This window comes from Leguminivora glycinivorella, chromosome 4 (genome assembly GCF_023078275.1).
Source record: "Leguminivora glycinivorella isolate SPB_JAAS2020 chromosome 4, LegGlyc_1.1, whole genome shotgun sequence".
In the NCBI taxonomy this organism is placed as follows: domain Eukaryota; kingdom Metazoa; phylum Arthropoda; class Insecta; order Lepidoptera; family Tortricidae; genus Leguminivora; species Leguminivora glycinivorella.
The window spans coordinates 10,159,073-10,172,162 of NC_062974.1; the positions used below are offsets into that span (position 1 = coordinate 10,159,073).

The following is a 13,090-nucleotide window of genomic DNA, read 5'->3' on the forward strand; positions in this document are numbered from 1 at the left end:
GTACAATTATGTAAATTTTCCACTATGACAAATTTGTAACTTGTAATTTTTATTGAACAGAAACTTGTAGAATTGTAACTTGTCGGTACAATTTACAATTTGTATTGTTTATTATATGGGGCCAAGTCTAGGTATGTCACTGTCATGTGTGAGAGAGAGAAAAAACATATCTTCTCGCTCTCACGTACGGACTAATAGGGTGGCGCCATCTGTCATAACCTTTGAGTGTGCCTTCTCATTGCGCCCACTGCGATACACATGCCAGTGCATTTGCCAGTAGTTTTTTACGCGGCTGGCATGCCAGTTGTGAAGATTACAGGCATGTGTAAGGTACCTATCGCAGGCCTTATTGTCAATACATAATGTGACAGAAGGGAAGTTTTCATATTTATATCATTATCAGCGTATCCATAACACAAGCTTCTTGAGCTTACCCGAGTCAAACTGGCTGTATTTACTTGTTAATTAGTTTGTTGAACGGCTACTATTTTATACAATTATAGATATTTGAACCTTGAATTACATTAATTATGATAATACTTAAAAATAAAGAAATGGTATAAAAATCACAACAAACTTTAAGTATACGTTGAGAATGTATAAACCTCGGCAAGGTTAACTCTGTTGGCTAGTAAGTATCCTATTTCGGAGTCGCGAGCGCGAGCGTGATTTTCTCCTGAGCCGCCAGGAAAACACATTGGCTGGGTGGTTCAAATTAATACAATTTAGCTACATTCACTTGCCGTGAGGTTTAAATGTCATAGGTATTTATTTTTTGTATTTAAACTTTATTGCACAAATTTACAAAAAAAAAAGCGTACAATTGGCAGGCTTATTAACGCCTTGAGCCCCTTGAGGCATTTCTCTACCAGTCAACCATTGGGTTAAATAGAAACATCTAATGTATTACTAGTGTAAGTGCCTGAACACTAACCATGGTCAATAGATTTTTTTAATGATGCAACAGATCAACTCCGTATTATCGCTATTTGAAGTTTAAAAAACGCATAAGGACTGTATCGATAAGTATAAGGACAAAACAAACCTCGTCTAAATGTTGACATGTGCATAATTTTATATTATTATGTTCCGAGAGTATGATCTGAAGGTATTGGCAAGGACCATTTAATACTAGACTGATATAGCCCATACAAAAAAGCGTACCCCTGAAAAAAGCTTAGTTTTTGCTGTAAAACTAGATGGCGTTGTTTCGTAACCCGGGAGTGGAAAAAAACATATTTTCACACATATTTTTACTTGTTTTTATATTATACTATGAATAACTATCAAAAAACTTTATTTTAATATCAAAATATTGGCTCAAAACACAATTTTTACAAATTATATTTTTTGGTCGGCCTCGACGTAGTTGTGATCGCTTCGCTGGCTAAGTTTGTTCGCACGTTGTCTAATTATTGCCAAATAAAATGACTAGATGACGTTGGTGGACTAGGAAAATGTCACATCCGTTTCGTTGTTCATTAATATAATATACTTAGTGATAATAAACCTATATGTTGAGCTCAAATAAGTTCAACAAAACGCAATCATTGTGCCAACAGATGTGACATCTGACATCCATGTCACATCACAAATGTCATTGTATGATTTATTGAATATTCATAATATATGGATATTAAATATTTTAGAATCGCAGCAGCAATGCGAGTAGAGATACAGAATTAATAACTGTATAAATTAATAATTGTATGACCAATGACCTCATACATAAAATTACCAGTTTAGGTGACAGAAGGCGAATCCAATTTGTAAACATTAAAGCTAGGAACACACTACGCGGACGTCCGTCGTGAATCGACCGCGGACGGGAATCTGGACAATGGAAATACATATGACCGTGCAAACTATCGGTCGACGGACGTGGACGTGGCCTTGAGCGCGTGGACGTCCGATCGAAATCTGGCTCGCTGGATGTTTTGTTCCGTGCACACTGATCGGTCGCGGTCGCGGTCGTTTTACGACGGACGTCCGCGTAGTATGTTCCTAGCTTAAATGTGCTAAGGAAAAAAATCTTTCCGATTTTCAACGGGACACGGCTGAAGGGGCGAGCTGGTTTCGACTGCGCCCATGCATCTCAATTGTCCAGAAAGTTCATTCGAAGATCATTTTGCTTATAATAATCTGAGTAATCACAGTGAATGGTTTGACAGTATTTCAGCTAACATGTAGAGAGACTTGCTAGCTTCGTCGGTCAGGCTTCGTCTTGGACACAACGCGGATAGTTAGGCCGCCAGGTGTGGCACTTTGGATTACGTTTTTATAATAAATTAATGATAGTTTGTATTGTTTTGGTAATATATTTTCTACTCGTATACTACTCGTTTGGTACTCGTATAAACCTAAACTGAGATAATAAATGAATAAAAGGAAATAATTAGTGAAACTCTGACATAAGTAATAATTAATGAGACTAAATGCGTTTTCACATTATCCGATTCCATTTAAATCCTTCCGACATCCGATATCGGATCGGATAATGTGAAAACGGACTAAGACAATAGATACCTTGTTAGTGTTATATATCTATGCCTATGTATATCCCACCAAAAACATTCTGTAAAAAATAGCCGTCTCGATGGAGCTGCTTGTTTATCTCTAAAAAGTAATGAAATCTACATAAAGTTCCTTACTGCGATTTCTTTATTATTATAGTTAACTAGCCTTTGCCCGCGGCTTCGCTTGCGTTAAATTCGAAAATCTCTCCACAAACTTCCATCCTCCATTCTAAGGAAGTGGGGGGATATAAAAAGAGACAAAAAGTAGCCTATGTCACTTTCCATCCCTTCAACTATCTCCACTTAAAAAATCACGTCAATACGTCGCTCCGTTTTGCCGTGAAAGATGGTCAAACAAACAGACACACACACTTTCCCATTTATAATATTAGTATGGATAGATGTTGTGTGACTTGGCCGTTGAAGTGTAGCGGTGCTGGCGACAGATTGGTGCAATGGTGTCATGGAGCACCTGGTTATAAACTTCTTTATACCCTTGTGTATAAAGAAGTTTATAAGTTTCATATTCGATGGTCCGAGCTAAGGTTCGTAAAGCCATGAAGCCGAGCTGATAATCATTGTCGCTAAACGCCGATCGAAACGCAGTAGCGCATAGTAGTCGACCATCCAACGCGTACTTGCTCGTACGCCTATCACCCACTTGACGTCGCGCCAACACTTTATGAAAAAAGCGGGTTTTCGACAACTACCAATAAGATTTTAGACATTCAAAAATCTTCAATAATACTCAACTGTTTCGGTCGCACTCGTTCACATATAGGATAGGATTGGTGTGAGCGAGACGGCCAGGAGATTGATTGTCAACATGATATCTATCATAAACACCGTTCGAAATGGCCTCATTAAAATCTAAATTTTAAATATATTGAAAGTAATATTACTAATCATTCGTCACGCTCAAAATGAAAGAGATAGAAAATTTGACAGTATGGTACTCTTTTGCATGATTGTCATAATTCAAAATAAGAACGATGGCTTGCGTTGTAAACAGGGACTGAAACATGACACGGGCCCCTAGCGTCATCTATATACTTTTCACTGTATCACTTGTAATGCCGTTGAACTACCGCGTGCGTATTTAAAAAAAACCGGCCAAGAGCGTGTCGGGCCACGCTCAGTGTAGGGTTCCGTAGTTTTTCGTATTTTTCTCAAAAACTACTGAACCTATCAAGTTCAAAACAATTTTCCTAGAAAGTCTTTACAAAGTTCTACTTTGGTGATTTTTTCATATTTTTTAAACATATGGTTCAAAAGTTAGAGGGGGGGGGGACGCACTTTTTTTTCCTTTAAGAGCGATTATTTCCGAAAGTATTAACATTATCAAAAAATGATTTTAGTAAACCCTTATTCATTTTTAAATACCTATCCAACAATATATCACACGTTGGGGTTGGAATGAAAAAAAATATCAGCCCCCACTTTGCATGTAGGGGGGGTACCCTAATAAAAAAAAATTCCCATTTTTTATTTTTGCACTTTGTTGGCGTGATTGATATACATGTTGGTACCAAATTTCAGCTTTCTAGTGCTAACGGTTACTGAGATTATCCGCGGACGGACGGACGGACGGACGGACAGACAGACATGGCGAAACTATAAGGGTTCCTAGTTGACTACGGAACCCTAAAAAACGACATTTTTATTTAAATGACACTCTTAGTGACATCTAGTGACATAGATTTACGGCTGCCAACGGGGTACGGTATTTAGTATGGACTCTGCTGGTCCTTTATAATCGTCCTTGGTATTGGTAAGCACTATTTGATATAAGAAAGTCTAATTTTTATTTTATTTTATGGTACTTTCATTAAGGTCTAGCAAATAAATTTCGGAAAACCCCTATCTGGCTTAATTTGAGAATATTTCAATGACTGTTTGCACGATTTCAACAAACAAAGGTTAATATGCTGCCAAAATATATTCTTTAAGAGTCCTCTTCATGGTTTTTCAATTGGGTACTTGCAGAATAAATGCGGTGAATTTATATAATTAAAAAAAACGCTATTTTGAGCAACGTTCCGGATTGTCGTAAATTTTTGATGCAAGCAGGATGAGAGAAACAGATAAAAAAATTAGCCATAGGCCAAAGTCTAATTGACATTCACGGTGTTTGAACAGTGCCTAAACCAAATCGATATAAACAGTGTATGATAGTTAAATTCGACATCAAAGTCGGAGTTAGAGGAAGCACCATGCCACATTCTCTAAATGGCCGCCATACACAGATCCTGAACTTTATTTCTTAAAAATAACTATGGCTAGACTATGTCCAGATATTCTGCTTTGTGGATCATATGTCGTTGAGGTTCACAGTACAATTTTTTTTCGCAATCGTATCGTTTTTTACGCACTTTGTGAATTTTCTAGTAGCATTTGTCCGGAATCGTAATTGTTACTCGGGAGGATTAAGTCAATACTGTCTAAACCACTTGCTTTACGTCGAGTTTCTAGGACAAAATGTGAACCTTATTATGTGCCTTATTAAGCCTATGTCTTGTTTTAAGAAAAAAATATAATAGCAAATAAATACGGCTACTCAAAGTTGTCCTCATACTTAACGATACAGTCTTTATACCTACAGGGTAGTACAAGGTATATGGTATATAAGCTGGCCTGATCCTAGCTTTAAATAAAACCAAAATTTCTCTTTGAAGCACGCGTGAAAAAGTTACCTACACCCGATGCAAGCGCATCGTTAGCTGGCGGCGCTAGGCTAACACTGCTAACAGGCGGGGTGGTAAAGAGCGGGTTTTGAGTGGTGACGTTGAAATCCATACTAATATTATAAATAGGAAAGTGTGTGTGTCTGTTTGTTTGTCCGTCTTTCACGGCAAAACGGAGCGACGAATTGACGTGACTTTTAAAGTGTAGATAGTTGAAGGGATGGAGAGTGATATAGGCTACTTTTTGTATCTTTCTAACGCGAGCGAAGCCATGGGCAAAAGCTAGTATGCTACAGTTTTATAAGCAAATTTTACTTTTCTACAAACTTTAAATAATGCACAGAAGACGCATCGATGTTTTTCGACACCTTCACACTCGATTGAAATTTGTATTCATAGCAAGTAAAGTGAAACCAAGTTGTGGGAAAGCTACTTCTAGCTAGCCATCATAAACAAAATGTATCAGGTATTTCAACAATCGGATGTATCACGTTCTTATATCGCGACTGGTGCGATACGTTCCGAGACATTTTTAAGTCCCATCATCCATCAGACACGAGTGCTCGCGGCGGCTAGACTCCGTATTATTCCTTTAAATGCACTAGACTGACCAGAAACTTTGTGTTCAATAGTAGGTACATTATTCCGCGGGTATTCAGCTACCATAAAGCTAACAAATACGTTCGTGGAGTTCCTCGCAAACCCCCGACTAAGTTTCTCACCAATATCTGGCCAGCATCTCATTCATCCGACCATAAACCACCATAACAGCCGCAAACTTTTGAAATGCTTTCTCGCTTTGATTAATGTTCTGCCAGATGGGGGCAGTTTCAATTAATTGGCCATATTGAAAACATTGCGGAAAGTTGCAGCGAATTAAAACTTGACAAAAAAAGTCGGCCTTCCTGCCTCGCACAGATTTACGAAGGAATTGTCGCCAGCGGTATTTCCGGAAGGATACGACCTTTAAAACTTTCGAGAAAAGAGCGTAGTATTTTCTCTTAAAGGCCTCGCTAGGCAATCGTCCACTTGTTTTTCCATGTATCATAAAAAAGTTATGAAAGGGTTTTTATGTAAAATATTGCCACACGTGGCTCGCACTGTCAAAAAATATAGAATCTCTTAAAGGATTAGGTGGCCTTATTAGTGCGTTTTCACAATATCCGATCCGATATCGGATGTCGGACCGATATCCGACATATTTACGCCGCCATCTTTGTTTTTTTCCTTCGAAATCTTTCCGACTTCCGATATCGGATCGGATGATGTGAAAACGCACTTAGGCTAACCAAAACCTCTACCACTAACAGATAACTGAAACAAACGCTTCCATACCAAGAATAAACTGGGATATAAATTGTCACACAGTTAACAAGGAATGCACAAGGAACACAAAACAATTACACATGCAATGCACAAGGAACAGAAAACAATTACAATAACACAAGACAACCTTTGGGTATCGGAATCAATTAAATTAGAATATACCTGCCACAGTTTCGTTTTCTTTTAACCCCTTATTTGCCAAGAGTGGCCCTGAAGCTTTAGTAGTTTCATGTGCTCTGCCTACCCCTTTATGGGATACAGGCGTGATTGTATGTATGATTGTATGTAGAATATACCTACATGTATATAATGATATTAGTGAGTATTACTAGTATTCCATGAGCCTCATCCAAAACTTTTGTCCCCTGGAGAAATTACATAATTATCTGAATCATTCATGAGGCAATTTCGCGCGAATTCATTGAAATTTTAATCTAATGCATATGATCCCATAGCAATCCCCCCAAATCACCCCCTTCGGCAACTTTTAATGAAACAGGTAAAACCCACCTAGTCTTGATATCCTATCCTTTATAAATAAGTCTCGAATTGAAAATAGGGCAAGATGTAATATTAAACTAATGATTGTTATTCAAATTTCATTGTTTTAGTTTTTTTTTTATTATTTATTATTTCTTTATTTACATGGACATATTACATGAAATGAAATGAAATATGATAAAATTTGGTAGGCTGATATAGTCCATGATACTGATTATACAAACTTTTTGGAAATTGCTGAATTAAAGCTTAGTAAACCTTTCTCGAATTTATTTCATACCGATCAATCAAAACGGTTCTTCAAACAAAATAGTACATTTCGTTATAAGTGCGAGAAGTATGTCATTACTTCACGAGTACCGAGACATTTTGCCACGAGCGGCACGCGAGTGGCAAATCTCGGGACGAGTGAAGAATGACATTCTCGCACGTGTGACGAACGACGTTTTTTAATACAGTTGCGAAAAAACACTACTACTTACTTACAACGAAATAAAACAATCCGAACTATCAATTTTCCCATGGACATTGACGGATTATTTGACAATTCAAAGGCGTATTTTTGAAGCTTTTAAACTTGCGTGCATATTTTCGAGTTTGCTATTCATCTAACATAATTTATTTCATTGGGTGCCATAAAAACATAAACATTTACAATTTGGGACGATTGTTTAATGTACAACTACATTTTAATTTAATCGATCCTTTTATGCCCCGACGTATTGCAAATAACGTAAAATAATTATGACAAATCGCGTAACATATTGAGGTTTTTTGAACGTGCATTAAGTTAAAACATGGTAGACGCCTCTACTTTGACAGTAGAAGACGCGTTTCGTTCCAATCATGTTCTGTTTACACGACTCATTATGACCGATTTTTCAATGTATAAACCATTTTATAAATTATGTTTAGTATGACTAAAAGTAAACAATTACATATGAAATATTAACGTTTTAAATATTAATCACTGAATAGTATGTTTATAGTTTTATTCTGTCTTAGTAAACTAGACTAATATGAAAACAGCTCGGTAAGTAGTCGTAAAATGGAACGTATATACTTTTTACGCACTAGTTCGTAAAATACAACTTCTCGCACGCTAAACAGCCAAAAAACGGGCACTTTTTGAGCAACTGTATTAAAAAGTTACTTTCAACACTGGATCTTATCGTACCTAGATTTTTGACTAATAGCGTACCTACATTAAATTTCTTAGAACTTTTTAAATGTTACTTTTAGTAGGTTAGTTAGTGAAAAAAGTCATAAACTAGGTAACTAGATAGTAAGAAGATACTATTCGCTAGCATTACTATTTAACGGAACATTTACCGGTGTTCGTTTACAACCCCACGTTCCTAACTTCCTATACGTGTTACAACTTCTAATGAATGGATACCTAAAATACTTTGATCCCTCGGAAGGTGTTTGTTATTTCTACCAATTTACAGCTCAACTCAATCAACCAATGACGTTTCAATACCATATTTGTCACAGATTATATAATCCTACTGTGAGACCGGGCTTTGTTAGTTGTCTAAGTTAACGCCAATACATCATAATTTCATCTAAGTTTGACGTTTAATAATATTTGCACCGGCGAAGCTGTCAAAATCTTTGCCAACTTAGATTAGTAACACTCTATTCCGATATCTGGAAACAGTCAACACATTTGAATCCTAGGCCACTGTAGAACCTTTGCACAGTAAACGTCAATGTGACTTCTGTGGCAAAAAGAATACGGTGTCAATAAGACAGGGTTCTAGAGTGGCCTAGGATTCAAATTGCTTCACCGTACTATCAGATGCAAAAGTGCATGGAGATATTATGAATGAATTAATTGATAAATTCACCATGCACTTTTCAGCTAGATATTCGAATGCACAAACGCTTGCGATAATATCGTTATCGAACTAGTTATAATCTCTATCGCTCTTCCGTATTGGTGCGACAGAGCTAGACTGCGTTTCAATCGGCGTCTAGCGTCAATGGTTGTCATCTCGGCTAGGCTGGCTGATGAGAGATAGATATCAATAAAATGAACATTAACCCTTTACCTTTATCCGCCGTAGTATATTAAACACATACAATATCCCGCTCATTTTCGCCGACGTCTGATAAATAATATCGAAAATATAATAAAACATTCGAAAATTGGATACCGTTTTATTAGGCAGGCGTCCGGTTTTTTATCCATAGCCCAGTATTTAGTCCATCACTTTCATCAAAATAGACCAGTTCATTTTAGATTCCATTAACTCTCAAATAGTCCTTACACCCTGGCGGGTGTTGCCTCTGCGTGTGTCCCATGATACGGGCAAGGGCAACATCCGCTCGGTGTACCCCTTACATTTCATTAAAGTGTCGAAAGGGCCTCTACGTGTTGGCTTCGGCTCCGCGCACGCCTCCCAAAGGTCCGGAATACCATTGTTCCGTGATGGGAAAAACATTCGAATAATTTTGTGCCTGTCGACACGAGCACGCTGGATGAAAAATTCTAAGCGGTTAAAAACACTACCACAAACAATTGAACTATAGGAATCTCTTACTCTTAAAAGCTATTTAAGGTGAAAGGCGTCAAATACGAAGCTAATATACTATCGGAAGTCTATACTGGCTTTCAGTCTATTGAAACGTCTAGAATTTTAAAGAGATTGAAGATGGCAAGGTCGCAACGTATGCCTAGTTTATTCAAACGAAGATATCTTCAGCGTACAGCTTAGTTTTTACGCAGAATTATTACTTCAAATTCATATATTTTAATAGCCTAACCTAACCTAACAACTGTTTTAAATTCAGAACCATCAGATAATCTTATACTTATTATTAAAAATAGGTGAAACACTGTTGATCCCTTTGAAAAGTGACCGTTTCATTTATTTCGTGTTTACACAAACTCCTGGAAACTATCCTGTATGTTTTAAAAGAGGCAAGTACAGAAGGTAGACAGATATTAGCTTCGAGGATAAGAGTAAATCTTTGTCTGGATTAAGTTAATATAAAATTGTAGGCGAGTAGAAGAGAAAACTGACTGAAAAAGCTATACCTGAAAAAATCTTAACGCTCCTTTAATAATCTAAAAGATATATTCGAAAAGGGGGTCATTACGAAATTCATGGAACCATTAAAGAAACTCCAATTTCTCGGATACAGTCACACAAATACACATATACGTTAATTATATAATTTTGAACTCGTGAGTAAATTCACAGGAAGCAATAAAAGGTGGTTATTTACATTAAATCTGGGTTCTGACGACATATTAGGAAAACCCGAGATGAGATTCCTTTTATACCTTGACATGTATGACACAAAATGATACTTTTTTTCCCTGTTCTGTGATTTATCATAATCCTTCTTTTAAACCAGTGGAATAGAAGACACTCTTGCTTATAAATATGTTTATTGGAACGTAAATTAAATATCATCACTGTCGCTATATGGAAGAGAGATCATGATGGTTTTAATGTAACTCAAAGGAAAATAAAATACCTACTGAAATTTTATCAATTAGAAAAATGTGAATACGTCGTAAATGAAGGAATGAGCCTGTTTATAAATTGAAGCAAGTACATTCCTTTGATATGGTTTCTTCTAAAAGTTGCTGCTTTGAGTGACACTTGAAGTCACGCCCGCTACGTTCGCGGTTCAACATTGGAGTTAATTGGCACGTGTTGATAAACAATTATTTTGCCCCGTTGTAAAACAAATAATTAGTATGTTTGGCTGTCAAATTTCACCTCCTCCAATACCTCAAATGTTGCGAATTAAAAATCTTTTTACTTTGATGTAGGGGAGATCGGGGTAAGATGAAGCTTAGGGCTTGACGGGAAATAGGTTCTTGTGCATTATTAGTATGATATTAATGATACTAACGAATGATTCCAACATTTTTAGCCTTGTGAGGGTTTCAACACGCGTATAACCAATTTTTTTTATGCGATAGAGACAAACGAGCCCATAGGTCGCCTGATAGTAAGCGATCACAGCCGCCCATGGACACCCAAAACACCAGAAGTGTTGGAGGTGCGTTGCCGGCATTTAAGATGGGTGTACGCTCTTTTCTTAAAGATTTGAAGCAGTATAGCTGTGCGGGGCAGGAAGCGGGGCTGGACATGGAATGAAACATACATATTTATAATGTTTCACCACTTTCACCACATCAATGCAAAGAAAATACTAATTGTAAAATATAACTATTTTAACATACAGTACGCTGACATTGACTGACAGCGGTGGCCTCCGTTCCGTTTGTCAAATTGTCACCCTTCGAATAGAGAACCCCAAAAAAGACGAACGACGTGACGAGATAATGATAAGGCAATAAATCTGTCGACCTGAGACTCTGCACAAATGAGAATCTGTAATTGAAATCGGTAGAAGTGGTTCAAATCGTTTAATCCACTTTTTTAGGAACGCTGATAGCAAATAGATTTATTTTTTTGTATTTTTAGGGTTTTTAGAAAAACTACAAGTGTGTCGCTTAGCTTCAAACTTGGGTAATTCCATTTTGCTTTAAGGTTGAATATATAAAAAATATAATATTGATCTGAAAAATAATCAAACCTATAGCAGAATGGATTTACCCATGTTTGAAGTTAAGCGACACAAGTTTGAATAAAAGCAATAGGTAAATATGTGAACCTAAAACTTTGTAGAAATGAGAATCTGTTACTGACGTCGGTAGAAGTGGTTCGATCCATTTTTAAACGAACGCTGTTAAAGGAACGCTGTTAGATATAAGCAGATACAGATAGGTTTTTGGATTTTCAGGGCTTTTTTTTAAACTATAAGTTTGGATAAAAGCAATGGGTCAATCAGCAGAAATGGTTCAATATTTTTTAGGAACGCTGTAAGAAATAAGAAGATGTTTTTTTAAATGAGAATCTGTAATTGAAATCGGTAGAAGTGGGTCGCTCCATTTTAGGAACGCTGTTGGAAACAAGCATAAGTTTGAATAAAAACAATAAATTTGTCGACTTGAAGCTCTGTAGAAATGAGAATCAGTAGAATTGAAATCGGTATAAGTGGTCCAATCCATTTTTTAGAAAAGCTGTTAGTTTTTTTTTATAAGTTTTAGTATATATCCCGGTTTTAGTATATGGTGTTATTACCTAACTGCTAATTAACTAAAAATAAATTTAAAAAAACTTATCGTACCTATAGCTCGAACCTATAGACTTACTAGTATACATACTTTGACATGTTATTTTACTTAAACTTCGCTAAACATTAATTTTCTTTGTTGCGATCTCATGACGTTCCAATTCCCATTTCGAAGTAACATGAGAATACCTCTTACGCTGTTATTTGATTACTCAATTAGTCTACTGTTTTGGAAAGATAATCTGTTCTTCCAATCTGTTCAGTCTAATTATACGCATGAATGGCCATTATGAAATTAAATTTCTTCAAGTTTACCAATCGTTATTAGATTGCTAAATATGTATATGTAGGTACCTAACTTCTAAAAAGTCTTACCTTTGATTAAAAAAGAAACCGCTACCCAAATTAACACTCTGTTGATGGAAGAACTAATCATATCAGAAACACGGCACCCGCGAATTTCCATTTTAAACTTTGGCACTTCTCACTTTTACAAAAATACAAATAAACTTATTTCTAAACACTGTTTAAGTCCATCATCGCGTTTTACATTCGCTAAATAATTGATCGACAACGGAAAAAGCCTTGTTTATAATCCGTACAGATTTTTACAGTCGATTTGGGTAGTAAAAATGTTTATAACGTTCGTAAAACGCGGTTAACGGCGCATAGAAGCTGGCCGCGCGAGGCAGCGGGCGCGGTTGTCGTAGCACTGAAGGCGCGACGCTACGAGGCGCTCCGAGTGCTACGGGCCCGCCACTGAACCGCTACGATTGTAGATGTAGATCCATAACTGCGATTGATTCCAAATAAGGCATACCGATTGAATATATTTATTACTATCTTTTGCCCGAGGCTTCGCTCGCGTTAGAAAGAGACAAAAAGTAGCCTATGTCACTCTCCATCCCTTCAACTATCTCCACTTAAAAAATCACGTCAATGCGTCGCTCCGTTTTG

General features: G+C 36.8%; 1 protein-coding gene across 4 annotated transcripts in view; it reads right to left on the reverse strand.

Annotated features, from left to right (window-relative positions):
- Positions 1–12,821, reverse strand: part of LOC125225225 (neuronal acetylcholine receptor subunit alpha-10-like) — a 111,504-nt gene extending 98,683 nt beyond the window's left edge. For all 4 annotated transcript variants that reach the window (XM_048128832.1, XM_048128831.1, XM_048128834.1 and 1 more), the window contains exon 1: positions 12,509–12,821. In XM_048128832.1, coding sequence (XP_047984789.1) covers positions 12,509–12,599 — 91 coding nt within the window. In that variant the 5' untranslated portion in view covers positions 12,600–12,821. The remainder of the gene's footprint in view (positions 1–12,508) is intronic.
- Between the last annotated feature and the right edge of the window lie 269 nt (positions 12,822–13,090).